Source organism: Pieris napi, chromosome 16, assembly GCF_905475465.1.
Source record: "Pieris napi chromosome 16, ilPieNapi1.2, whole genome shotgun sequence".
Lineage (NCBI taxonomy): Eukaryota > Metazoa > Arthropoda > Insecta > Lepidoptera > Pieridae > Pieris > Pieris napi.
Window position 1 is genome coordinate 12199187 of NC_062249.1, and position 27834 is coordinate 12227020.

Below are 27834 nucleotides of genomic sequence, written 5' to 3' on the forward strand. Positions count from 1 at the left end.
GTCATGCCCTAATATTGTTTAATACTTGAACGCAAATTATCCGCAAACTGCGTTTGAGTAGCACGCATTAATCATAATTGTCGCATATGAATCGAATCGACTTGACAATTGAAAATTACCCGATAATAGATGTGCACACGCAACATCCTGCACTTTTAACATTTGAACGCGCTACGCTGTTGAACAGTGCAGATTCCTATCGAAGCCGCGACAGCCGAAACAATGTTCACAAAATTATTCATTTCACTTCTATATTGCCACATAGTTTCATCACAAATAAATGGCGAATTCTGGTGGTTGAATGAAAAGGTGGCCCAATTACATAATTTAGCGCCACCGCAACCAAAGATCGAAGATATTAGTGAATTCGAAACGGATGAGAGCGTTAAAGTTGTTTTTCTAGATCATTTAGATCATTTCGATACAGCCAAAGAAAAGAATGACAGTAATATGAAAGGCAGTGAGAATGACAACTCATCCTCTATTTATTTCAAAGATATATCTGCCTTGGGAATTCCAAATCATGAAGACAGTTTAAATAAGGATAAACTAATCAATACGGAAAGTGAGAGTCCACAAAATGTTAGTTCTTTGGTATCATTTACTGGTTCAACAGCTAGTAGTGCTACGCCAATAAGTGAAGACGTCTTGAACTTCGTGTTTCCGGATGATAATGATAATGATGTAGTAGAAAATAAAAATAAGAATAAAACCCATGAAGTAAAATTTCAAGAAAGTGTCAGTGACGCCATAAATATACCGAAGTCCATTCTAACCAGAGCCGTGAATAAAATACAGGATAGTGAAAGTATTTGTACATTTATTAAAGCAATAAACTGTAGAAACAGTCATGGTATTCCATATTCTTTCAATGGTCGGTAAGTAATAATTAAATAAATCATTTAGTATATTTTATAATATCATATTTTTATTAAGATGACAATTTTTTTATATTTCCTACAGGCCACTTTCAGGTCAAAATATGCATAACGATTTAATAGTTTGTTGTATAATGCCCTTAAAAACATACGATAAATCAGAAATATATTTCCCTGATACCGCGAAGCATCACAGGCGATTCCGGAGATCTGATAACAACGAACGTGAAAACCCGGCTATGAGGCAAAGAAATGCTTTATTGAAGCGTAAATATCAGTTACAATCTTCAGAATCAAAAATGGCGACAACTATATCCCCAGCGATAATAACACAGCGAATTGTTACTCCAGAAGATAATTTTGATCCGTATTGGAATGTAAAGAATTCAAAATTCAGAAAACCTTCATCTCCAGAAAGCATCAGTGCCCAAAACAGTGACTCAAACTTTGATTATAGTAACCAAGAGTACGCAGATGAAATACCACAACCAGGTGGGTTGCTAGGCTCTGATCATAAAAAAGGATGGACACTTATCAAACCTACTGGTGGATATTTTTTTAGTGGCTCAGATGAAGTTAGTGAAGAAGGCGAAGATTCTTTCGGCTATTCTACAATAGATCCAAGACTGGGTAAGATGCTAATTATAAAAAATATTTAAAATTTTGGAAATTTTCAGTTGCTATCTTTTAACTTTAATCTGCTTTAAAAGACCACATACCGTTTTGAACTAAGAAAATAAGAATAATTTTATTTTTTAAATATATTTTCAAGTAAAAAGTAAATTATTGAATTTAATATGTACCTACAGGACGTCCAATGGCGATATCTGAAAGTAGACTAAAACCGTACAAAATGACTCCTGCCGGAGAGGATTCTGGGAGCGGTGTCGTCAGTTTCAGATCAAAGCCAGACTTTCAAGTTTTACATGGTTTCAAATTACTTAACTTAGTGCCGAATAAAAATAGATTTGTACGCAAAACGACTCAGAGTGAATTTCACAAAGATAAGTCGATGGAAATAAAGCCATATAAAGCTGCACCCAGTTCAATGGTAGATGAGGAGTATGTTGACTTAGATGAACAAGTTTATAGGAACTGTGGAAAAAGTTCGAACAATGTTTATGATACTGGTACGTAAAGTATTTTATTTAGCCAAAATATGGAACGAAATAAAGAAGCTTCATCCTTAAGTTATGTAAGTTTTTCCGTAGGTAACCGCGTTGCTTGTTCTTTAAAGTTGCTTAGTCTTGATAAAACCAGCATATTGTACCTCACCAAACCTACTGTTTAACTTTACTGTTTCGCTATGTTTGTTGTTTACTGCAAGCTTTTGTGGCTATAGTATACAATGTAGTGAAACATATGTTTCAGGAAAAGAGCTGGATATCGTCGGTAAAGGTTCAACACCTTGGATGGCCTTGGTCGTGTTAACAAGGAGCCGCCAAAGCATCCTTTGCTATGCAACTTTGGTACACCCGCGCGCTGCCATCACAGCTGCCGATTGTGTACATGGGTACGTTTCTTTTTCTTTCATTCTAAAAGATTAGACAGGCTAACACATATGAACCATTAACTTAAAATTATTTTATCTTTACCTTATGAAAGTCGTTACAAAATAATAAATATAAGTAGTAATCTAGGTATTAACATATTTAATATTTTTGGTAATTGAACCAATATTTTTTATAGAACATCAGCAGGAGAAATAAGTATAATAGCTGGTATATTTGACCTGGCTGACGAAAATTCTCCATCTCAACATCGCGTAACGAATGTAATAACTCACCCGCAGTATAAACCTGGCCAACTAAATCATAATTTAGCTGTTTTAGTACGTATCATGTTTTATATTTCAAAAGCATTCCGACACTAGTTAATAGACTTCGGCTTTGCAGGCATTGAAGACAACCAGTTCTTTATTTAAATAACGTATCTATCTAACGTAGACAACCCATATTGTATTTCGTTTTCTTGAGATCTTGAAGAATTATAAACATAGTTCAGGCCACTAAATATTTCGTATATTTTTAGCATTGGACTCGATCGTTGATCTTGGGAAGCCTCGTACAACCCGCTTGCATGTCAGATCCTTACCTCGGTGATGAATGCTACTTTGTGGGTTGGGGCGGCTACGACGAAGGTTTGAAGATCACATTTTTATTATAAACATCTATAAAAATATTAATTTTAATTGGCACGAACAGATTTTTGAGATTTTTATTAATTACTAGCTGACCCGCCAAACGTCTTTTTGCCATGTATATCATTTAAAATAAAAAATAGGGGTTGATCGTAGAGGGGTGAAAATTAGGGGTTGTATGTATTTTTTAATGCTGTATCATAGAAAAATAAAAATTAAAAATTTTGTCTAAAAAATAAAAAAATAAATTTAGGGGTGGACTACCCCTAACATTTAGGGGGATGAAAAATAGATGTTGGCCGATTCTCATAGATACCGGATAAGCACAAAAAATTTCATCAAAATCGGTCAAGCCGTTTCGGAGGAGTATGGCAACGAAAACTGTGACACAAGAATTTTGTATATTAGATAAAAACGCAATCTCAATTAAATCTAGTCAAAGCTTTATAAACATTTGTTTATTTCATTTAAAGTTATAATAGTGTGCTAGCTTATACCGGTTCATCGATTTTAAATCCGGTAATCTGGGAACTTGCCATTTTTTTTGGATATGCAAGGCGTGTTTAAATAATTGGATCGGAACTGGCAGTTGTTAAACTTTATAGATCAATAAAGAAATTTCTTTTAACTCTGGAAATGAGAATGATATAAATTTAAAAAATTAAATTTATTATTTGTATTAATTGTGTCGAACACTTTTAATGGCAATTAAATTCCTAATATATCTTCTTTTTTCCCTTACTCTAAGTATCGGAAATCTATAGTTTTAGATTGAAAGATAGTTTGCCAAAGAAGTTTCACTTCTGACATGTGTACTTTGTACGCACGCACTTTTTTATTTACCAACACTCTTTAGAGATTGAGAAGAAGTAATTGTTTTAGCCATTCGACAAAGGCCGCGTTGGCAGCGAGCGTCAATTCTATCACCGAAAGTGTGTAACGTGCGTCTGAACAAACTTGACGTGAAGCTACCGACCGACGCCTTTTGTGCCTCAGTGAAGACACCGGGATCTGTGGTAATACATTTGACACTCTAAACCTAAAACCTGTAATTGCTGTTGCCATAATATTAAAAAAAAAGGGTGCGTGTACTTATATACGCGCGTCAGAAGTTATACTTCTTTGGCATTATTAAAAATAGTTTTTGATTGCATGCAAATAATTAATTACAATTAAATAATCAAAGACTGGAAAAGGAGTCATTATAGTCAATAAAGTTCAGTTTACATTTGAAAAATTTAATACATAAATATTTATTATTATTCTCTTACATTAAGTGTAACATAAATTCTATTATTATTTGAATGTTGTTTTTAAATTATGTCCAATGCCGTAGCATCTTCCGTTGGCAACTTCATTCTGTTAATTTTGTGTCACGGTGCGCGCGCATCGTAAAATTTCACTCTCATCAATTTTTCATAACGCGCCTAAAGAAGTATAACTTCAAAAAAAAAAAAAACCTCTAATTTTCGACAAACAACTCCAATGTGACATAGGGTAGACACATTTCTGCTGTCATCATGATTGAATTGTTTATTTTAGTTGTCTAGGCATGATTTAATTATCTGTCCAGATATTATTGGATACGGCATTTAGATTTTTTGAAATTACAGACCGGCGTAGGAGGTCCTCTATTGTGTGCGAGCGGTGACCGTCAGTCCGTAGTCGGAGTGGCCGTCTGGAGAGACGGGCTCATCCTCACGGCACCCGTCCTGGATTGGGCGGCTGGAGTAGTTCGAGATATGCTGAACTAACTTATTTCTTTGGGATACAAAATAATAAACACAAATAGGTTTAAGACAATTTATTAGAACGATCGAAACATGTTTCTTTATGAGCGACGTCTACGTTATTAATATAAACCTTACAATACGAATTTAGCTATCAGAGTAACATTCAAATAAATAAAATAAGAACGCTAGAGGCATTTCACTTAGGAACTAAAACTACGAAGGAATCGGAACGTCGAGATCGGAGCTACCCTTACACTCTTCACTTAGATATTTGGCAAAATTAAAAGTCCACCAAAAATATATTATCTATAAACGTTTATATGATACATATTAATTCTAAGGTTCGCGAAATCTTTGGTGTCGAACTTGAGTTGGGGATTAATTAAACGTAAAGTCTTCTAGTTTACAGCCCTCGTCACGAAATGAACGATTACCCTAATTGTACTAAATTCTTCTAGAAAAGAATCGAATCGACCGACCGTTAAATTAAAACTAGTTAAATTATAATACTTTTACGCGACCGGGGTCGTCACGTGGACGCGAAGAACTGGCAAATGTCCACTTATTTTTTTCAATCACAACGGCCACCGGGGCCTACTCGATATTTACACACGCAAGTGACGGACGAAAAATCACTACAAATTTTAGAACTAAAATGTCAAAATAACTGCCTCATTATAAAAGTAAAACATATAATTTCCAAAAGGTCTGCCAATTTCTCGGGGCCCGAGATCACAAAACCACCCGCTCACGCGATCACCAGGGGCTCGTCGTCGGAGAATCCGTGGATGGGAGGCACGTCGTCGTCTTCTGCCAGAATTAGAATCACAATTATTATCACTTCCCTTTACTCTCGCGATGAGACATTTTTGCGCGTTTATTAAACTGACCGTGGTCGATGGTGGCCTGTCCCCGGCGGCTGTCGTAGCGGGGCGTCGCGGCCAGGCGCAGGAAGGACCGGTTGAGCCTCCGGTTGCGCAGCAGCACGTGCAGCAGAGCTCCGCCCAGGGCCAGAGCCGCCGCGCAGGCCCCGCCCACGCCCCACCACACCGCGCCCGTGGCGCTCGAGAGCTCGTCGGCTTCGATACCTGAGGGGAGAGAGATAATCGCATTATTTACATTTTAAACCTTCTCATATTCTCTGATGAAAAGAAACCTTTTCGAAACACTCACCCAGCATCTCGATGGTCTGCACCTCGCTGAGGTCGCTGTAGTACCCGTCGACGACGGTGCGGACCCCCGCGTACAGGGGCGCGACGCTTCCGCCGGGGATGCTCACGATGAAGGGGGAGAACTCGGTCTCGGCCGTCATCATGTCCGCCGTCGGTCGGATGAGGTCCTCGGGAATCTCTTTGCTCGAGACGATGACTTGGTATTTCGGTCTGGAGAGATAGGAATCGATTTGATGAAAAAACCTTTACATGAGAATGATAAGTGCCCGGTGTACCGATGAGAGCATATTTAAAAACATACTTGAGGGCGTCGTCGTGCTCGGGGTGGTCCCAGGACATCATGACGTGGCCGTTGGGCGAGAGCCAGGCCAGCACCCGGCGAGGAGGAGCCAGCTCCCCGCTGCGGGTCTCCGCGCACGAGTCGCGGGAGCCCTTCGCCGCCGTCTGAGGAGAGACATTTATTTATATCGAATACCGACCGAGAGTGATAAAAAGAATCGCTGCATAATTATTGTATTTCCCTCACCCGTACGCAGATGTGGTATCTTCCCCCGAGAGGCACCCCCATCATCGTGTGAGACAACGACACGTCACGGCTGGGTTCCAATTGGTAACGGCTCGTGAGGCCGTGAGTTTTCTCCGTTATCTCCAGCTGCAATGAATTTTTGAATTAAAAATATTAAATATGTATCGGTCCTACACTTTCGTTTCAACGGTTGACTGTAATTAAAAAGAGCAGCCATCCCCGACTTTTGTCTGATTTCCTTTAATTTAATCATAGCCAGTGTTATGGAACCGATAGTATATTGAGTTACATCACATTAGTTTGGCCGAGAGCTGTTAGCGGTTTTATTAAATTCCAGCATACGTCTGTTTCACGGGTCGTTCGCCCTGCGCTCGTTAAATATTATAATTACCACGAGCAAAATAAAAACCATTCCCAAAGACTAAACTTAATCTTTTCGCATTTATAATATTAGTAAGAATATAAAATACGTAATTATTCAATAAAAAAAAAGATGTCATGAAATTTCAAATCAAACCGCATAATATACGTAAACTAATCAGATGCTACTTTGTGATTTTATTAAAAATACCTATATGATTTATTTTGCCGCCGTTAGGTGTCAATAAATAAATAAAACCTGTCGATTTGTTTATTACTAGCGATGGTTAAAGATAAAAAATGAAAAGATTTAATTCTTCGTTCGGCTCTGACAATTACAATTAACAAAGAGCCCACGTGATTAGGTTTGCATACGCGGTGCCCCCTTTGGGCACTTTTTAAGCAAACCACAAATGAAGATATGATCTGATGGTATTGCATATACTACGCGTCGTTCACGACGCGCGTGAAATCATACATTTGGCCTAATGCGCGCTCTTAACTCACTCTTTAGCGAAATAATTAAATCACAAATTCCTTTAAAAGTACGAAAGTAAATCGTGGTCGACAAAGCGACGAAATTGTATAAAATTGTAAATTAAAAAATTCATTTTTATGCAACGAAATCAAACCCCAGTTTGAAACTCGAGGCGCTCACCCTGTAGGCGACGGGATTCCTGATGACGTCACAGGTCGCGCTCCACGAGATTTTCAAGTGGGATTTCTTCTCGTCGTACGCAAACTTCAGGTCCTTAACCGGCGCTCTGAAACAATTCGTCGATGAACTTTCGTTAAACGTGATTCGTATAAATTGGGTCTTCGTTCGAAGACTCTCTTCGGGAATATGAATACTCGCCTGTCGTCTTCCCCGGTGATGACGGCTTCGACGGGCGCCAGGGGCCCTCCCCGAAGACCCGCCGTGAACATGTAGGTCTCGCACGCGTTCAAGCCGTCGATCACGATGCTCGTGTTCCCGGTCGTCACCTTCGTGTCTGAAACGCGTGAGCGAATCGTTTTAGAGACGTTCACTCGAACGAACCTCATCGCGACGTCGCAACGCACCGTTAGACATTTTTCCGAACTTGGCCTTGAAGTTGGCGATGCGCGTGTAGTAGACTTCGTACTCCGGCTCCTTGCCCCTATACTTGCCCCGGGAGGGCGGCCTCCACGATACCCGAACCGAGGTGCCCCTCTCCGGCAGCAGCGTCGCGGTCACGTTGAGTGTTTCGTCCGGCTCCCCTCCGGTCTTGACGGGGACGGTGAAGGGTCGGCCGACGACGTCGTCCTTGTAGGCCTTTATGTCTACGTATATTTGGACGCCCGGGGGGAGGCCGGTCACTGGAAAACGTTCATCGTTCTTTAATAGTGTTAAGAAGACGGGTTGACTTACTTTAACTTTTCAGCAAACTGAAATGTAATTTCTGACCGTTTCAGGAGAAGGTCAATCACATAATACAAAATTGTATTTTGCATAATGTTCCCCTAGTTTTCAGGAGGGTGAAACTTTTTTTCATGCAGTTTAAGAACATGTACAGTCGAATGGGACAGTTTTCAGGAAACCCGTTAGCAGACGTTTTCAGAACCAGTTATACTCCTCGGTGAAGCAATATTATACATCGATTTTTTCTAGGTGTGAGACAAGGACGGAATGATACGCGAGAGAGAGGGAAGATCGGAACCTTCTCGAAGCCAGACTAAACATTCTAGAACACCGTACGACAAGGACGGAGCAATGTGCAAAAGAGATAATGAGTACGTACGTTCTAGGATTGTGCAATCGCTACTCAGTAGCAATCCTGCCTAGAAAGTTCTCGACCATCGATCAAGATTATTCCCAGGGATAAATAAGCTAGCTGAAACGCGACCGATTAATTCAATTTGGAGTGGGATACAAAGAGACTAACATTGAAGAGATGAAGTGCGAATAGTGAAGAAAAGTGATAAAGTGCTGTGTGAATTGCGGTCATTAGTGAATTTCTGTGCATAATTTCCGGTTTTTGAAGTTACAATTCTTTTGGCGCGTTAGGGAAAAATTAAGAGAGGAATTTTTTTCTATTATTAGTGTAGTTTTTTCTACAAACTTAGAATAAAATGTTTGAAAAGGTTTTTGTTCTCTTGTATCTTGTTACGCCAAAGAAGTATAAGTTCTAACGCTTATGTCATTTATTTAAAAATGAACCCTTGAACTAAAAGCCTTTCCCGTAGATCGAGGACGGGATCGGTCAAAGCGACTCACGCGTGACGTTGTCGGAGTCGGTCTTGAGAGGTTCCGGGTCGGCGTAGTTGGGGGGCAGCCTCGTGACCACGACGTAGCCCTCGACGCCCCGCAGCCTGTGCCACCGCAGAGACACCGCCGTGTCGTTGAGCCGGGCCAGGCTGACGTTGACGATCTCGTCGACGTCTCCGACGTCGTCGAACGACAGGTACGCGATGTCCGTGGAGTTGGACGCGAAGGCTCGGTTGGAGGCCGTCACCTGGCGGGAAGGAAATCGATCGGTGACGGTCTTTCGGAGGGAGCACGCGCGGGCGCCGAGCCGCGACTCACCCAGAACGAGTAATTGGTGTTCGGCTCGAAATAGGCGTCGAGGGTGTAGGAGACCGTCGCGTTCCCGTCTCCGGCCGGGACCACCTTCTCCATGGGGGGCAGCGGGGGCACGAAGTACACCGTGTAGTGCGTGACGACGCCCCGCGGGGCCGAGGGCGGGTCCCACAGGAGGCTCACGCGGCTCCCGATCATCTGGCGGACGGTGAGGCGTCTGGGCGGGGACGGTTCTGAAAGCGGACACCGGAATGACGTGGATCCTCCGCGAACGCGACGGACGAGGCGAGGAGAGCCAGATACCTCCTTCTCCGGTGCTCGCGTTCACGTATTTGTGTGACGCGTAGACCTCGTCGGACTTGCTGTCTCGGATGTAGAACGTCACGTTGTAGTTCGTGAAGGGCTCCAAGTCCGTAAACCTACGACGAAACCGGAGGTTTATAACGCGTCCGAGAGACCGACCTTCGTCCGGCGCGGACACCTACTCACCGATACACGCTATCGTCGATCCACGTCATGTTCGTCCAGACGTCGTCCGACACCTTGGCGATGGAGGGCAGGAAGTTGTACATCACCAGTTTCTGCTGAGCCATCCAACAGGAGATCAGGAAGCTGGTGGAGTTGATGGTCGACTGGTCCACGCCGATGCTCAGCGGCTGAAAATCACGCGTCACTATCGATTTCGGCAGAGCGAGGCGGACTATTTGGAATGAACCGACTTCGAGGCCGAGTTACCGGAGACGGATGAGAGTCGCCGCCGGAGCAGTTGCTCTCGTCGCTTCCGTCGTAGCAATCTCTTCTTCCGTTGCACAGCATCGAGGGCCAGAGGCACTTGGTGCCGTCGTCGCACGCGATGAACTTGTCCGAGCAGTTTCCGGGTCGCGGGAGACTCTGGAGAACGTCGCAATTTTAATACGAACGCCCAGACTCCGCGGGAAGCGTTCCCGTCCGGACGTCCCCCTCACCCGAACGCAGAAGCTCTCGTCGCTCTCGTCGGCGCAGTCGAACGCTCCGTCGCACACCTTGGCGAGCGCGACGCACCCGACGCCGTCCCTGCAGGGCGTGCCGTCCCTGTCGCACCGCGCGGGAGCGGGCGGGACGGACGCGCGAGTGCATCCGCGCTCGTCGGCTCCGTCCTCGCAGTCCACGGCCGAGTCGCACACCCACGCCAGAGGGATGCACACGCCTGAAGCGACAGTTGTGATATAGCTTTCCTTCGTTCCATAAAAATACAAACACATCAATATTTGGCAACACTTTGTCTTAAAACATATCGCTTACCCCGAAGAACAAAATCGTAAAAGCGATATCTATTTTCTTTCCGAAAATAAAAGAAGGAATAACAAATATAAATGTATATTAAATGAAAGCTATATTTTTGTAGTTATTCGACGATTTGAACATTGTTCTTATGTATTAAGTGTTTACACTAGTTAAAAAGTTGCCACCTATTTCAGAAAAGTAAAATTAGGTAATCGAGTATTAAAAACATGATGCACAAAATAATTTCCGACAAAACACATCTTCGTGTTTATTTATAACAAAAAGTTTTGCAAAAATGCTGAAAAAAATGACAGTTATGAACATCCGAGGAAGTCAAAATTGAGAAAACATGAAAGCTTTGTTCCCGGGGCGAGCGATATGTCCTATCGTGTTCGGAATTACCCGGTGAGCAAGTGAACTGATCCTTGGCGCACTTCTGCTTATGCCGCGGGTGATCCGGAGGGGGATCGGCGGGGTTGGCAGGTTTGGCGGGTTCCACCGCGCCACAGGCCACTTCGTCGGAGTTGTCGCCGCAGTCGTCTATGGTGTCGCATCTCCACCTGCATCGGCGACGGAGCAGATAGCAGACAGCGTGATACGTTATAATTTATTACGATAAGGGCATGCTTTATTATAGTTAAATCTATTCTTATAAGATAAATCATTTATTTGGTTTATTTGCTTTGGCTTCACGTTGCGAAAAGGTGAATGTACTTAACATTATTAATAAACTTAACTTTTATAAAGAAATTAAAGTCTATCAGTCAGATACCTATATATTAAATTCCTTTAAAAATTTGGTTAACCTCGAGTTAATTGTTTCATTCAAAATTTCTGGTAATTTGTTATATATTTTTATGGAAGATTCAAATTACCCACCAATAAGGCAAACAGTTTCCGTTGTCGCATTTGAACATCCAGTCCAGGCAGGAGCCGTTCGTGAAAACGGGTTTGTCGTCGAGGCGAGGGATCAGCTTGGAGCGGCCGGTCGACGAGCAGTTCCTCTCGTCCGACGATTCGTGATCCCCGCAGTCGTTCTCCCCGTCGCAGACCTGCATTTCATCGATGTCGTGAATCTGACGCATAATAAGCATCCTAAAACTAATTATAAAGTGCGAATTAAACGTGTTTTATTCTATTGGGCTCATTTTTGATTTGTTTTTCGTTTAATACGTTTGGTGTAAGCTGTAAACAAACAAATATAATCATATTGACAATTGTGATAAAAACATGTTTTGCTATTGAAAAATAAAACCGATTATTACTAAATTTGTGTTTGTTTTTGTTCGAAGGGAGATCGTTAAAATTTAATTAGTAATTATAATTTTTTTCCTTAAGGAAATCGAATCCGTAAACCGCGATAAATCATCACTACAGCGAGGTCGAGACATGAGGAAAATGCTTATTTTTAAATCGTCAATATGTTTACATATTAGGATTTTTGAGTCTAACAATAGTCCGGCCCTCACCCACGAGTTGTAGATGCACTTTCCGCTGGGGCATCGGAACATGAAAGGGGCGCAGGTGGAGTTGAGGCACTTGTCCAGGGTCTCGTCTTCGCCGCCGGGACAGTCCCTCTCCCCGTCGCACACCCAAGAGTTGGGAATGCAGAGGGCGTCGGAGGCGTTGCCGCAGGCGAACACTCGGGAGCTGCAGCTCAGACTGTCGGGGCGTTTCGGTGTTTGGTGCTGGAATACGATTCGAGATTGCTAAAACATCACACGAGAGACCCTCGAATCGCCGCCTGCGCCGAAGGTACACCTACCGTACAATTTCGTTCGTCAGACCCGTCCCGGCAGTCGTTGTCTCCGTCGCAGACCCATCTCTTCTCTATGCATTGCCCGTTTTGACACTGGAACTGAGTCTCGGTGCAATTCTGCTTACCGCAATCTGAATAATGTGTTATTAGTGATATGTATTAATAAATCAGTCTGTCTTTTATTGGCGTATCATTTTATTTAACGATTTAAAAGTGCATAATGTCGATTAATTGAACGAATTAATTTGAGTTCCAAGATAGTTTTGAGTGTCTCGGTTTTCTTATAGGTGAAGACGATTTGCAACCAGATCCTGATGAGTAACAAGCTATTGACGATGCACCCACGCCGAGTAATATAACTCAATTAAAAAGTTTTTTAGGCATGTTACATTATTATGAAAAATTTATTTTTTATTTAAATACTCTTAAAATATTAAAGAAAGAAGTGGCCGGGACGCGTGCACCGAATGGCGAACGACAGAACCCCAAGGTCCTCACTAAACTCACAACCCGGTGGCAAAAGAAAACCCGGTAAACCGAGGCTGCATCGATGGGATGGAGTTGTCGAGGACCTCGAAACAATAGGGGTTCGCAATTGGACGCGGGGAGCACTGGATAGATTGCGATGGCGAAGTGTAATCGAGGAGGCCCACAAGGGGCTGTATAACCATTGATGATGATGATTAAAGAAAGAAATGGTGGTATTTGAAACCGATGGAGTGAAAATAAAATATTTGATATTGCGGTACGACTATTTATAAACTGTCAAGCCAACAAGTGTAGAGACAGAGCCTTTTCGGCCGATGGTTTCGTGTAAGAAGTAGGCGGGGAGAAAAAACCATTGATTCCACTTGCTTTTTAAGATCATACTTTCAAAAAGAGAAGTAAAGAATAATTATTTGATTAGTAATAATTAGTAAACTAAATTCATATGATTTGTGAATACAAAAGACTCATTATAACTATTACCTCAGATAAAGATTAGAATTAATATTTTTAGTTAACAAAAGTACCTACAAAGTCCTACCAAAAGTTGGTATTTTTTTAATGTTTCTGGACTGGACCTTTTATTAATAAATAAGCCGAACCGGTGAAATGATTAGCCAATTATTAGTAAGCAAAGCGTGTTTGATTGTTAAATTTTGAATAAAAAGTTGATTATAACCATGATAATGTTTATTATTTTGAATTCCATAAAAGAATTGGACTACGCAGAATCTCCCTGTTACGAAGTCAATCCAAGAAAAATCCCGCGGGATGCATGCAGACCAAATGATATCAAATAAAAACAGATCTTTAACGCAAGGCACAAATATACCACTGCGGTTGTCTTAGAACAGGAGGGTCTGAGATCGTACCGTGCTTTAAAACGAGCTAAGATGACACGACATTCGCTCGAACGTACCCTTCTCGTCGCTCATGTCGGGGCAGTCGATGTCTCCGTCGCACCTCCACTGGGGCATGTAGCAGCTGGAGTCGGAGCAGGCGATCATGGGAGGCTCGCAGACGCAGCCCGCCTCGTCCGAGTTGTCTCCGCAGTCGTCGTTGCCGTCGCAGCGCCAGGTGCTCGTCATGCACATGCCGTTCTTGCAGGTGAACTCGTTCTAGAACAACGTTCGCTCTCGTTATTGACGCGACGCTTCGTCTTCGACGTCGAGCTCGATCGTCGCCCGAGACACTTACGGGTCCGCACGTTCCGTTCAATTTGGGACACGTCATGTTCGAAGCCGGCTCCAAGCCGTTCGGGCAGAGGCACTTCCCGTCGACCATCTTGAACCCGTCGGGGCACAGGCAGCTGAACTTGTTCCCCGGCGCCCCGAGGCAGAGATAGTTGCAACTGGTGTTCTTGTACGAGCACGCGTTACTCCCGTGCTGCATGAAGTGCGAGAACACTTTCAGGTCCATGAGGCCGCTGAACGAGTCGTTGATCGTGATGACGTTCGCGCCGGTGTCCTTGTCCGCGATGAATATCGACTTGGCCTTCCAGTCGTCCCAGTACATCTTGTCTTTCAGCACCGCGACCGCGAACGGATGGAAGACTTTCTCGTCGTGCCACAGAATCCTTCTGAAGTACTTCCCTTCCAGGTCGGCGCTCGCGATGTAGTCCTCCATCGCGTCGACCCAGTATATCCTCTCGGACATTTGGTCGATCGTGATGCCGTTCGGCCACTGGACGATCGGGTTCGTGAACAGTTTCTTGACGTCGGACCCGTCCAAGTTGGACCTGGACACGGACGGGTTCTTCCTGTCCCAGTCGGTCCAGAACAGGTAACCGGCCTTCGGATGCACGGCGATGCCTCTCGGCTTGGACAGAACTTTGGAATCTAGGATCGTCGCCCTCATTCTACCCTGACTGGATAGATCCGTTCGGACCGCCTCTATCTTCTTTCTCGAACCGTCCACGAAGAAGAGAACGTTGGAGATCCAATCCAGCGCCATCCCCTCTATGCTGGCTAGGTCCGTATCGACGACGATCTCCTGTTTGTCTCCGTTGTTGAAACACTGTCGGCTGATTTTATCCACCTCGATGTCGGCCCAGTAGATGCAGTTGTTCTTCATGTCGAACTCGATCGCCACGATGTTCTGCTGGCCTTTGATCGGGACGACGGTGGAGTTGTCGACGAGGTCGATGCGAGCGATCTTTTCTCGTAAAGCGACCAAGATGAAGCCGGGCGGTTCCTCGAGAGGGCAAGGGATCAGGTCCGGTTCGTAAGGAGTGTAGTAGGGTGTCATGCAGACGTCCCCGTCGATTTTCCGGTAGCCCTTCGTGCGCTTGTAGAAGTGTCCGGGCTCGCACTCGGGCGGGACCGCGTAGGGGTCGTATTTGTCCGCCGGGATGGACCGGTTGAAGATGCAAATGTTGTTCGAGTTAATAAATCCGTAATCGCACTCGTAATCTCTTCGGCCACACTCGCAGCGCTCTCTTCTGACGGAGCGAACGTAGGAAACGCCGTTATAGCAGTCGGTGTGCGGAAGTCGCCTTTGGAAGACGTCCCTCTTTCCGAGAACGCAAGAGACGGTGGAGTTGGGTGGCGAGGGAGACCAGAATTTGTAGTCGCCGTCGGTACAGTTACGTTCGAAAGCTTTCATCAAGTCGATGGTGATGATGATCCATTGGTGCTGCTCGTTGGCCGATCCGAACATGGTGAACGTAGTTGTGTTCTCGCCCGGCTCCGTCATGAGACCGTAAATGCGCAGCTCGTCCTCGTTGAATCTGTTAATAAGTATTTGGTTATCAATCATTAGACAGAGACGGTCGAACCGCGTAGCGTTATATATAAAGCTGCATTACCACCAACACATTCACTCACTCATTCGTCGATTTTCACGGTGTAGTGGAGAAAAGTGAGAAACCCATCGTATGTATTTTGGCGCATATGAAAAGCAAATATGGGGAAGTCAAACTGGTGGATTTCTGATATTTTGGTCTTTGGTGTGCAATTGATAGGGAAGATGAAATTTTGGCTCTATTTTACTTCAGCTGCGCAAAACTGATTTCGGTTGCCCCGAGAGTCGAGGGAAATCGTTTGTGCAACTATATAGAGGACCCCCGGGGATAGGATTTCTGTTGGTGATAGTACAATGGTCTCTCAATCGTTAGACCCTAACCGCCTTCGAAGGTAATGATACGTAGGTGGGTGGTGTTTGACCAAATGTCATTCAGGAAAATATATAGTTGATGTTCCGTTGTTACCCCTATATCTCCTCAAAAGTGACTTGCATGAAAAGACCGCGTTGTATGAAAAAAATTCAAATATACCCGTTTAAGTGTTACAATTATTGTGTTTGTTATCATAAATTATATTGAAAAGGAAAATCGGATTTCGACAACCATTTTGAATGAACATTAGAATCTGTCGGAATAGGTTTTGCCACCAAAGAATCTACCATCTCAATAAAAAATTACTCGACAAGCACTAGTAATAACTATAAAAAGCAATCACTAAATCACTTACTCGTATGAATTCCACTCCATGCCTTCATTGGTGGAATACAGTATCCTTCGTGTTTCGCCTCTGGATTTAAAGTATTTAACGGCCACGAGTACACCTCCGTGGTCTCCATAGTTAAAGAAATAATAGTCCTTGAGAATCCTCTTCCACGTGAGACCCGCGTCTCGGCTGAGGTACACTCCAGGAATGCCTTTGAGGGACTTGCCCATCACACCGGTGGCCATTATAATGCCTGGGGCCGATTTCGAGCTCATTATGCTGGCGGATCTAGAAACAACGTTGGATAAAATTAACAACTAGAATATCGCAGCACCAATCTTTGATGATTAAACACTTGCGGCCTTATGACGCGGACCTAAGGGAGCGTTTAAGTATTACGTCACGCAGTTTTTGGAGATTATGGACGAGATTATGGATTATGGGGGGGGGGCCCCCATGTAACGCGCCGTAACGTTTTTCTGTACCCAAGTATAGTAAAACGTTTCTTGACCACCTAGAGACTCTTTATAGTTAAAAGTTTCCATTATGTGTTGTAAAGTACTGTAAAGTCGGAAATAATATTACTATAACGCGTAATTGAATCCCCGCCCCGCATCGTAACGTTTCATAAAAGGTTCAATTCCCCCCCAATTTCTTACGTAATACTTGAGCGCTCCCTAAGATAATTTGTTAATATGGTTAAACAATTACAAAACGGTAACACACAAAGTATCTTAAGTCCACGTTTACCAATAAGATTTTTTGTTTATAGCAACACCAATGCAAACGTTGCCATTCATTAAATTCGATTGATGCGCATATGCATACATCTCTGCCCCTTAAATCTAATAAAACACGGTGCACTCATTTATTAAACCCTTTAGATCGCATAAAAGCAGTGTTGAATAAAACCTACAAGCGTGGCACGAAAACTAATCCGACTCGTCAAACAATATAACACCAATGTGCCGTAAATGAAAATAACTGAAAATTGTAGGCCGGCATGAATTTCCTCGTTTTTCCCAATTATATGAACACATACAAATAACTAATGTCTTCTACGTAAATTTCGCAAAACTTTTACATTGTAGTAAATAAAGTAATCCATCGTCATAAACGATTCAATTTAAATAGGTATAAGTAGATTTAATCTCATTTAATTGTAGGCCCACAACGTTATAAAAACTCGTGCAAATGATATGAGGCTGTGATCCAATGAATGACGGTGAAGAAAAACTCAAAAAGCACCCCTGTTTTGCAAATCTAAATAACACCCTAAACATAACGCACAAAAAAAGCATTCTCTATAACTCTCTCTTTTACCTCAAATCGTTATTTATGACATTTCCCGGGGGGCTGTAAAAAAGTTATTCCTTAATTACCAATAACATCAATAAATTGTTTAGAATATGAAGCCGATTTATTAATCTTATTTGGTTGTACATAGAAACGTAGAAAAATAAATCAACAAACAAATTAGGTATGATAAGGTAATCTGATTACCACTTTCAATTGATACGGCAAATATTAAGTACGATAACCTTTATTGATTTGTTTACTCTAAACACAGTATTTTCATATATTTAGTCAAATAAAACAATTATCGTATAATCAGCGTAATTCAATGCTGATCGGATGTTTTGCTGAAATATATTAATTTTAGGCAATTTATTGAAAGTGTTTACGGGCCATTTACAAGCAAATGTAAACAAACACAAAAACAACTGAGTTACATAACACCCACACTCTAATCGATTCCTAAAACAAGATTAAAAATAATAGGATTTTCCCGTTTGCACACTTCCATGAGAAAAGCGAACGCACGCAAAACTCAATCTTATTATTAGAGGGATTAATATCAAACTCCAGAAATATCCCGTTAACAGAGATGACTTCAAATTGAGCTGATTAAATTATCCTCACCTTGTAACTGGATATAGTTGACTGAACTTCTGACATAAATGAAGACTGCACGAGTTCTCTATGTGACAATTGAAGGGTTTACCTGTAAAATACATACAAATTAGTGTGATCAGACGATACCTATATGACTATCTGTTTGTCTGTTTGTTTTTTCACGGCTCTGACAAACGAATTTAACTCAAACCCTTGTTTAGACCTATCCATTAAAACCTTAACAAGTACTGGTCAGTACTTGTGAAACGAAACGTAATTCAGCAAATAAACGCGGTCACCAAGGAAACAAATGTGTTTGGGAGTAGAAAAGCAGTATTTCTGTTTTATTGAGTATCAGGGATTTGGTCAAGTTTTATTTAATGAAAAAATTTCTTAGATTTAGCTTCGAAACAGGCTGTTTAAATATATACAAAAGAATAAACGATATCATGACTCTCAGTGAAAAATACAATAGAACAAAAACCATGACTCATTCAATAATAATCAATTACTCATATTATTTTCACATTTAAAAAATCATAATCTAAGTAGGATACTTCTTGCGGCGTACATAGTATGTTATTATATTCATAATTATCATACTGAGATATAAATAGAGCGTACATTTTACCTTAGGTATAACAATGATTTTATCAGCAATCCAATCAAGTGTAATAATAATACAAAAATTACAGTATAGAGAACAAAGCATAGTAATAATTTCTTTAAATAAGAACGGTAATTTTAATACATTTTAATTCTTATCCAACTAAACATGTAGAAGTAACAATTCGTAAAAAGTCGAGTTGTAAACCTTCTTTTGGGCTTTTGCCCGCTTACTTATATAACGACCTATTTAAAGAGTATTAGTGTGAAAAAAATTTTTTTTTACTTAACTGTCAAGTCTTAATAAACGACTCTGAGTGCGGTTATTTTGTTCATTTCAACCTGTGATTTAGTAACATTTTCATGTCTTTAATTTAATAAAAACCCTTAAAATACATATATTCATAATTCTCGTCGCTTACCATTTTCGTCTTCAACAGGTGGTGAAATTGGCGACCAGGTGACTCCGTGGTCATATGTGATCAATGAGACCAAGTGTTCGGGTTCAATACTTTCGACCAATGACTTAGAGTTAATCTTAGACGCTATGTAGATGCCTTTTAAACCTTCCACCCGATAGAGGTCGGTGAAAGGATCTTCAGTTACATCTCTGAAAAATGAGGGGAACATCAAAAAATAATTGACATTATTTTAAAAAGGGAAATGATATTCAAACACATCTGTACACCAGGTTTGGTTCCCTGCTTAATTACTGATTTTGTATTATGAAGTAAATATAGCGATACCATTATACTCAAAAGTAAACAGTTTATTTCTAGATATATTTATTAATATTTGTTTATTGCAACCTGGCCGTGTCATAAATTACAAATAACATAAATGCATTGATCGTATGGTATTTCAACTTCCTATACTTTTCGAGTAATTACCTATGATGCTATTTTTATGCAGTTCGCACAATTTGCATTTTTCCTGTTATTAAGGATACGTGCCTTGGTTATAATCTCAACTTCAATCTCTACACTAGAGATAGACTAGTATCGAAAGACATTTTATTTATAAGATTCTTGGCAAGAAGGGATAGGACAATCAATAAATTAGAAAATATAGGGCTGGTTGGTCGACATTAGTCAGAAATAAGGTTACATAAATTCTGAAAATGAAGCATCTTATTTTAAATATCTTGCACATTATTAGTAATGAAAGCCATTAAGGAAATGTCAAGTACCTATATGATAATAGCAACGTATACATAAAATAAATCATAATGTGTCACACCAAGTGATAACAATGTTTATGTATTCAAGGACTGGATAGTTATTGGTTTATACTTTGTTGCACCACATATTTTTATTAACATGTATTGTATGTATTAATTACAAGAAGAAAGTTTTTTATGTATCAGGAGGCCCAGGTTAAGTGATACCACCACTCATGGACAATCACATTGTACTCTTTTCTTGAAGGACTCTAAAATCAAATTGGTTCGGAAGTACTTCAGTAGGTAGCTGATTCCAAAAAACGCTCACTTGTGTACGTAAGTTCGCTTTGCGTAAGTTGCCTGTTTGGCAAAACTTCTAGTTGACACTTAGCATCATGAAGGTGTATTTCAAATTGGATAGTTAGAAAAACACAATAATTCGTTAAAAGTATAAATTAAAATTTATAAAAGCTACTTTTTATCTAAACCTACACTTTTAAGGATAAATAAAATCTGTAACTTTCCAATTAAGGATTGGTAGATGTCCTATGATAAGCTACTTGAAAATCGCAAATAACTGGCAATTCACTCGACATATACCTGAGTCGTGAAAACATAACATAAATGAATCACACGCATAAATATAATAATCTCGTCTTTAGCAACAGGAAAACACGAAATAAATTATAAATGCTTCTAAAAGGTCAATATATTTTGAACAAAGTGATGTCGAACGGATACAGATGCATGATTTGCAAATTACTAAAACATGTCTTTAAGGAATTAAATTAAGTGCTCATGTTGTACTATTCATATCGGTCTGTAAGTTTGCCAGTGCCAATTACTTTTTCCATATTTTATGCATATTGCAACCAACTTATCAAAAACACAATGACTCGTCAGTCGTTTTGTGCCTGGCATATGCATATTTATATTTCCAACCACTGGCTAAGGCTTTTAACTTTGTTTCTGTAGGTTCATAGTTCTTTTAAACATTGTTGCAAATAATACCAAATATTCATAACAAAAAATGATATAACTATTCGCAAAATTTCTCATTAATGGACACGGGGAAATACCGTACACACATATTTACTAAGGATACGCGGTTCGGAGGTTTAAAAATAAAATGAAACAGCTCTCGGCTAATCTGACACCGACTAGCCAAAAGAAGTATGTATATACTAGCTATACTATATATTATACCTATTTAATAGCTTTATATAATTTTTTTTGGCATAATTTTAACGTTAACTATTATTTTAATTTATTTATTGTATACATAATCAGAAATAAAAAGATGTTTATAAAAGTGTGGTGAAAACACAAACTGGACACAGTTTTTCTGTCCACCAGATCGTGGAGCAGATTTAAATAATTAACTCATATACGAAGGCCTATAAGATAGTTTTATATCTTGGATGGGATTAGGTTAGGTTTAAAAGATAAATTTGGCTTAGTCTCAATTACATTCGATAAATGCTGTTTTTTCCTGTTAAAAAATCAATAACGTGATACTTACTCAAGCCAGCTGTTCTTGAAATTTCCCTCCGGGAAATAGCACAGTATCTGCTTCAAACTCAGGACGAAATTGTATTTAGTGAAATTCTTGCTAATTTCTGATACATATAAATTGGCTACGTTCTCAGTGTGCATGACAGAGACAAATATACGTTTGTCTGTCACATCCGCAATGTGAAACTTTCTGAGATCCAGCTCAGTTTGGAATTCCGCTTTGTAGAAGGGACCTCGTTGGTATGAGATGTACAGGTCTATGTTTTTCTTCTGAAACAAGAACATGCGGTTCACTATACATAATTTTTAATAGAGGAAAATTTTAGCATAAACGCCTTACGTATTACGGAAAATGTTTATTTTTAAACTTTGCAAAACAAAAAACGTTATAAGGAAGATATTTATTATTTTCTTAGATGTATGTTAGTTTGATTCTTTTACAAATTTTCACAATATATACCAAGTGGCAATTACAAATTAGTAGCGACAATAATGCATTAAAGAACTTATTAAAAAATATAATGTAAAACATAATTTTAGCAAAGCTTGTATTTATACATTACATAGACATATATACAAATTATGATTAGGGAAATTTTTGTCGCACCATGCAGTCAAGACTGACTCGCCATAGAGCGTGCTTTTAGAACATAATTTTGAACTTTAAGGTATAATATATTCCTTGATATTATTAGTAAATGATTGACTCGAACCGACCTAAGGCACCTTAAGTCCTAGCCTAATATTCCTGCTTAAAAATCAGCTACCTAACATACTATAGATAATATTAAATTATACATATATTCACATATAACCTTATAAATCCGTTACCGTAAGTACAGAGGTACACAGGCAGTTACGGGCATCGGTTCATCATCAATGCTAGGTGAAAATTAGTACGTAAATAGCATACCAACCCTGGCACGTACATTATAATTACGAAATAATTACATTTTGCACATTGCAAAAAAATAATTGTACTGCACCGTTCATATTGAATCCAAGAAGCACAATACCCCAGAGCAAGAACCTTTTAATGAAGCAAAATTGATTTAATTATATTTTTCTTACCAATGCAACAGCATGTGTAGAGTTGGGATTTTAACCCGAACAAAAGGTTGCGCGACATATTTCTATTTGTTGTTTCTGAGGCTATTAGGTTACAACCCTACAAAAAACTAATCCTCACTAACTGTAGATATATTCTAAGAAAGCATTATGTTATAATATTATAATTCGATAAAATTTTCGTTACATAGACGCAAGTTCTAATTAAAATTGTCATAGATATTTTGTATAACTACAATACGCCGCGTTGTTCGCCTTTAAATAATGTATAACTGTTAAAAGTGTTTACTCATTGTATTATAATCAGACTAATAAGTTAAAAACTCATATTTAATTATAATACATTTTTATTATTAAAGAGAAAGATGGCAATGGTAACTTGAACATTCGTTTTTATAATTATGATATACATAATTACCTTATTATATAAGACTTTAATACGTTCCGACAACGTACGAGGTATGCAAATATGAACTTAATCAAAACGCAAATGTAACAGTTTCGACTGAAAATAATAATAAAATAGTGTTTTTGCTCGATTAAATACATAATTAAAATATTTAATTATAAAACCATTTTTTTTTAATAAAAGAAACACCATCGGCTATACAATAATTCATACAAACTGTTATCGTTGGGTGAATCATATGAATAATATCTAAATATATAACTACTATTATAAGCATTGTTGCTGATTAAATGTTTGCTTTTCTTTATCATAAACAAGGTGTCAAATTATTACGCATAGACAAAACAAAGCAACATCAGTGTACTAGTTTAGACAATGTAACTAGAGTCAATATTATTTTATTTTGTGAATACGATATTAATACACTGAAGCGTTAATTATTATAGTATCCCGGTAAAAAAATATGTATTATATTATGTCTTTAATATTTTATCACAAGCAAAAATACCAGAAAAAATGCGCCGAGAAATATGATTGATGTTTTTTTATTCTACGAATACTATAGATACGTAAAAGACTCGTCATCTTCGCCAAAATGATTCCTGAGAACATCTTCTAGAACATAACACATGAAGCTTCCTAGATGGGAGCAATGAATGTGAATGCGACAAGTACATATTATTCACTTGACAAACCACTTTTGTCGAGAGGACATTTTGTAGTCTCTACTGACCCGTAACAATAATTCATCGTACCTACGTAACATATGTATGTTTTACAAGATTAAATGTATAGCTTCTCTTATAAACCACGTATTGAATAATAATCCTGTGCTAAAACCCTATATGGGTCTTGGCCTTAGGATGTATATGTTTCATTATTTTCTTTTTATAGACACTTCGACTATTTCATTGTAATTTTTGCTATCGTTGTTTCTCGAAGTCTTTTTAACCTTCCGAGCAAGGGTTAAATGCGCACTTAGAAATAAAATCCATTACGACGCAGGCGGGATTTGAAGGGCGGCCGCAGGGTCGCATTCACTAAGTCGCTTTTTAAATTACAATTCAGTAATTTGTTTACCCGTTTTATTTAATTAACATGAACCTGAGCAATCTTCGTTATAACCTACTGTTTATAAACGCTAAATGTAATAACTACGGTTTTCAGTACAATCACAATTTAAATTAAATACGCACAAAAATTAATATTAAACTAAAAGAAACTCCGATCTCCGTCTTTTGACAGTTGGTTTCCTAATAAAAATTTTCAAGGTCGAGAACAAGTAATTATGAGTAAAGATTTGGAACGTTTCACTGCGCAACTTGCGTGTTTAATGAATGTCTAATCAATAACGATTTTTCAATCAATTTTTTTATAATTAATCAAATGATATTTATTTAATATAAATTTAGGTTCCCGCTGTTGATGATGAAATTCAAACGGACGGAAAAATATTCAGTTATCTCGAGTAAAGTTAGATATTCATACAGCACGGCTGGCAATTCTAAGCTATACTTTCTAATTTTAAAACCAGACACGTCAATTTATTTCCGCACTCGTTTCTGCAGTGCTTCGGAAATGTTCGCCCAAGCCCGTACAAATGACTTCTGGGCTATCATTAGCATTAAAACAAGATCTCTGTTGAGCCGGGTACGAGGCTGTCGGAACAGCATCTTGAAGACTGTGGCAGATAACCTGGCTTCGCCTATCATGAGCATTTTGTGCGTACACTTGTCGGTTCAGATCGACGAGTGTATGCATAGAATGTTTCATGGGTTTTTATGTTTTTATTTTTTTAACATAAACTACTAACACTAGTCTGTAAGTTTATACTAACATAATGATGGATTATTTTATCTGAACAAATAAATAAATATGATATGATAATATGATAAGCAGATTATTGAGGAAGGCAACTTAACACTAAAATACTGACCATGTAATATTATGCGGTATGATATCATTGAAATACTGAGAATTTGTTGAAACAATCCCGCACCCTTTGACCTAAAGATCCACAATAAAACGATTGATGCGGCGGATGTATAATACGTTTATCGGTGAATGTAATAATGGCATATGAGAGCATTGATACCAATAGAGACCATTATTCAGTTATACTAATACATATTAATGCTAGGTCAGTTACTTCATAGAACACGATATGTAACGGTGAAAGAAAAAATGATAACTTACGGAGTCCGATTCTCGTGTTGCAAACATGAAATCGCCTTTAATTTGAAAGTCCTTCGCGTACTCGAACAGCCTCTCCGCTTGGCTCATATTCGCAGGATCGTTGACTTTCAACACATTAGACGTGTTGCGCGGCATCCATCTTTCCAGATAAAACATTTTAGGAAAGTCCGGACCGGAGGACCAGGAGAAAGTCTTAACATAACTCTGGATGAGCTTAAAGGTCTTTCCACCGTCGACTGTGAGGTAAAGCTGAAATTATTTTACTTATTGGGCTAAAATTGTCTAATATAGTAAAACTTAACAAAAACATAAGGTTACTGTTTAATTACTAATTTAATTAGCATTGAAACTTAATTTGCATATCTTGATAAGCGGTTGCTTTCACCCTTGAGTCTTAATGGTTGTAATTAGAATATATGCATTATTGCGCCGTATTGTATATTTGTAGTACAGTAGTAGTCTATTAATCCATTGACGGGCGCGTTTTCAAAATAACAGAATTATCGTTTCCAATTTTATCCAGTAGACAGAGTAGAAAATATGCGTCATACCAAATTAAGTTTTCTTTATTTCACTTAGGCCGTGATTATCTGCCTTGTAAGACCATCAAAGCAATTATTGCTTCCCCAGACATCCAATACCTCCAGATTATACTCTGAACGCCAAAATAATAATTTTCAGCAAGATGGAAGATCGTGAGGTTGTCGTAGCGAGTGTGAATCTGGAGTGCGCCACGATTACTAATAACCATGACCTTAACTTACTAGATAAGCATTGTTGATTAGAAAACATGTTAAATAATGTTTCTTTATATGCTATACTAATTTATTGTTTTAAAAAATACTCACATTTCTACTTGAATTGGTTTTGTCTAATATAACAAATCTGACAGGAAACTCCTCATCAAAAGCCAATTCATTGGGATGGAAGGACAAATCGGTTCTATGAATAGTATGTCCATTGTCATTTGTTGTATATAGCTTCATATTTGTGGAGTCAATAAAAACACACTAAAAATCAATGATTAAGGGTGAGCATTGTTATTAATAAAATTCAAGTTTTATTTGTGACTAAAGAATTGAAACATAAATTTTACATATTCTTTGGACATAATCCAAATCTTGGGACCATATGTTGTGTATGTGTGTTTCATGTCGCTACTTCCATAACAATAAGAGTTCAGGTAACATTTTAAAGTCACCTTCCTACATAAGTTCATTAACCTAAACATCTATAATCAAAAACTCATCATTCATTTATGACAAGCTTTTGTTCTATGTAGAACATTTCTACAACCTTGATAATCATGATAAAAAAATAATATTTACAAGAAAAATACAATACTGAAAAACAATATTAGTGAAATTAACACTTACAAATTCAGGATACTTAGGATGATTAAAGAACTTGTCCAGCTGTGCATATCCACTATCCGGTGCATCGTTGAGTTTAAAATTCTCAGTCTTGTTAGTAAAATTCTTTCCATAATCATATGAGATGTACAGAGCCGATGGTGATATGGTACCTTTGTTTCTTGGGCTAGAATCTCTTGCCAAGCAGATAATAACATTGGATCCTTCCCCAACCCAATGAACCATTAATTGTTGGTGACTGTCATTTAGGTGGGTAGTCTAAAAGAGATACAAAATTTTATAGAGCTATCACATGGCTTAAACATAACTAAAAAATTTAATAAATTTTATATTTTCAAAGACAAAGAAAATTTTTTGGCAAAGGAATCAAAACTCGTCATCGATATATCATTTTAACAAAAGTAAACAACAAATCGCCTAGTCATGTTCTAGTAAAATAGTGTAATTTTTTAGTGGGTTGGGTGTTGAATACCACCGCACTTTTTTGACGTTACCAACGTCCACAATAACAAATAGCTTAGGGGAGTGATTGAATTTAATAAGGAAATAGCAAGTTACCCATGTACTGATGTTTTTTGTCGAAGACGGTGAACTCAGTGTTGCATCTCGCTTTATCCTTTCATTTGCATCATAATCCGTAATTTCATTGTTTCTATTTATTACAGTTACTTTACGAGAACTAAGAGGGTCTGATGCCACGTACAGTGTAGGCTCATATTCACAAGTCACGATACCAGAAAATATATAAATCACCACAATTACACTAAATAAACGTCCTAGAGACTGAAACATTTTGTCATCACTAAAAGTTATTGTTGATTATCATCCAGACACCAATACAATTTAAACACCGAATGGCAACTAACAACAAAAATGCCGATTTCTCTACGGATTTCTACCACTCAAATGATGACAGTATGACACCTTCACAAAAACAATCAACAGAAAAATGACATTAGATAATTTGACAAATAATTGAGAATGAGAAATATGACATTGACTTACACAAACAATCAACATCTATGGTTTAAATGCAGATTAAACTGAAGGTTAGGGCTGTCAAATATTTTTTATTCTATTAGGGTCGTGCCACAACTTTTACAATAAAGTCGGTTAATATTAAAAAATACTACTTTTGTATGTATGAATTTTTTCACTGAGCGATCTCATAAGTCATATATTATGCAATGGGGTATCAACGGTTGAAAACAATGTTTAATTTTATTTCAATATGTACTAAAGAAAAACATAATACATATATAAATCATTAACTTTAGTTAAACCGGTGCAATTAGACTGATGTAGTT

The 27834-nt window shown here is 38.9% G+C and overlaps 2 protein-coding genes across 3 annotated transcripts; one reads left to right on the top strand and one right to left on the bottom strand.

The window, feature by feature from the left end:
• On the top strand, nt 1–4835 carry LOC125057082. Its single transcript, XM_047660547.1, has 8 exons — nt 1–878; nt 964–1508; nt 1688–2008; nt 2250–2391; nt 2568–2709; nt 2910–3018; nt 3901–4034; nt 4632–4835. The coding sequence occupies exons 1-8, from the start codon at nt 223–225 to the stop codon at nt 4770–4772; spliced, it is 2190 nt and encodes a 729-aa protein (XP_047516503.1). The 5' UTR covers nt 1–222; the 3' UTR covers nt 4773–4835.
• On the bottom strand, nt 4808–27444 carry LOC125057079 (sortilin-related receptor-like). Of its 2 annotated transcripts, XM_047660541.1 has the most exons (29): nt 27086–27444; nt 26531–26785; nt 26003–26164; nt 25155–25403; nt 21489–21751; nt 19227–19414; nt 18226–18307; nt 17626–17658; nt 16327–16590; nt 14054–15584; nt 13776–13974; nt 12377–12501; nt 12081–12299; nt 11491–11663; nt 11014–11171; nt 10314–10534; nt 10084–10239; nt 9838–10004; nt 9652–9767; nt 9355–9581; nt 9046–9283; nt 7872–8147; nt 7666–7801; nt 7468–7573; nt 6450–6575; nt 6225–6367; nt 5925–6133; nt 5642–5839; nt 4808–5561 (listed from the first exon to the last, which is right to left on the bottom strand). In XM_047660541.1, exons 1-29 carry the CDS (start codon nt 27317–27319, stop codon nt 5500–5502), a joined length of 6516 nt encoding a protein of 2171 aa, XP_047516497.1. In that variant the 5' UTR covers nt 27320–27444; the 3' UTR covers nt 4808–5499. The 2 variants fall into 2 exon arrangements, with proteins under 2 accessions (XP_047516497.1, XP_047516498.1); XM_047660542.1 differs by lacking the exon at nt 17626–17658 and having other exon boundaries at nt 27086–27443.
• Nucleotides 27445–27834: the final 390 nt, after the last annotated feature.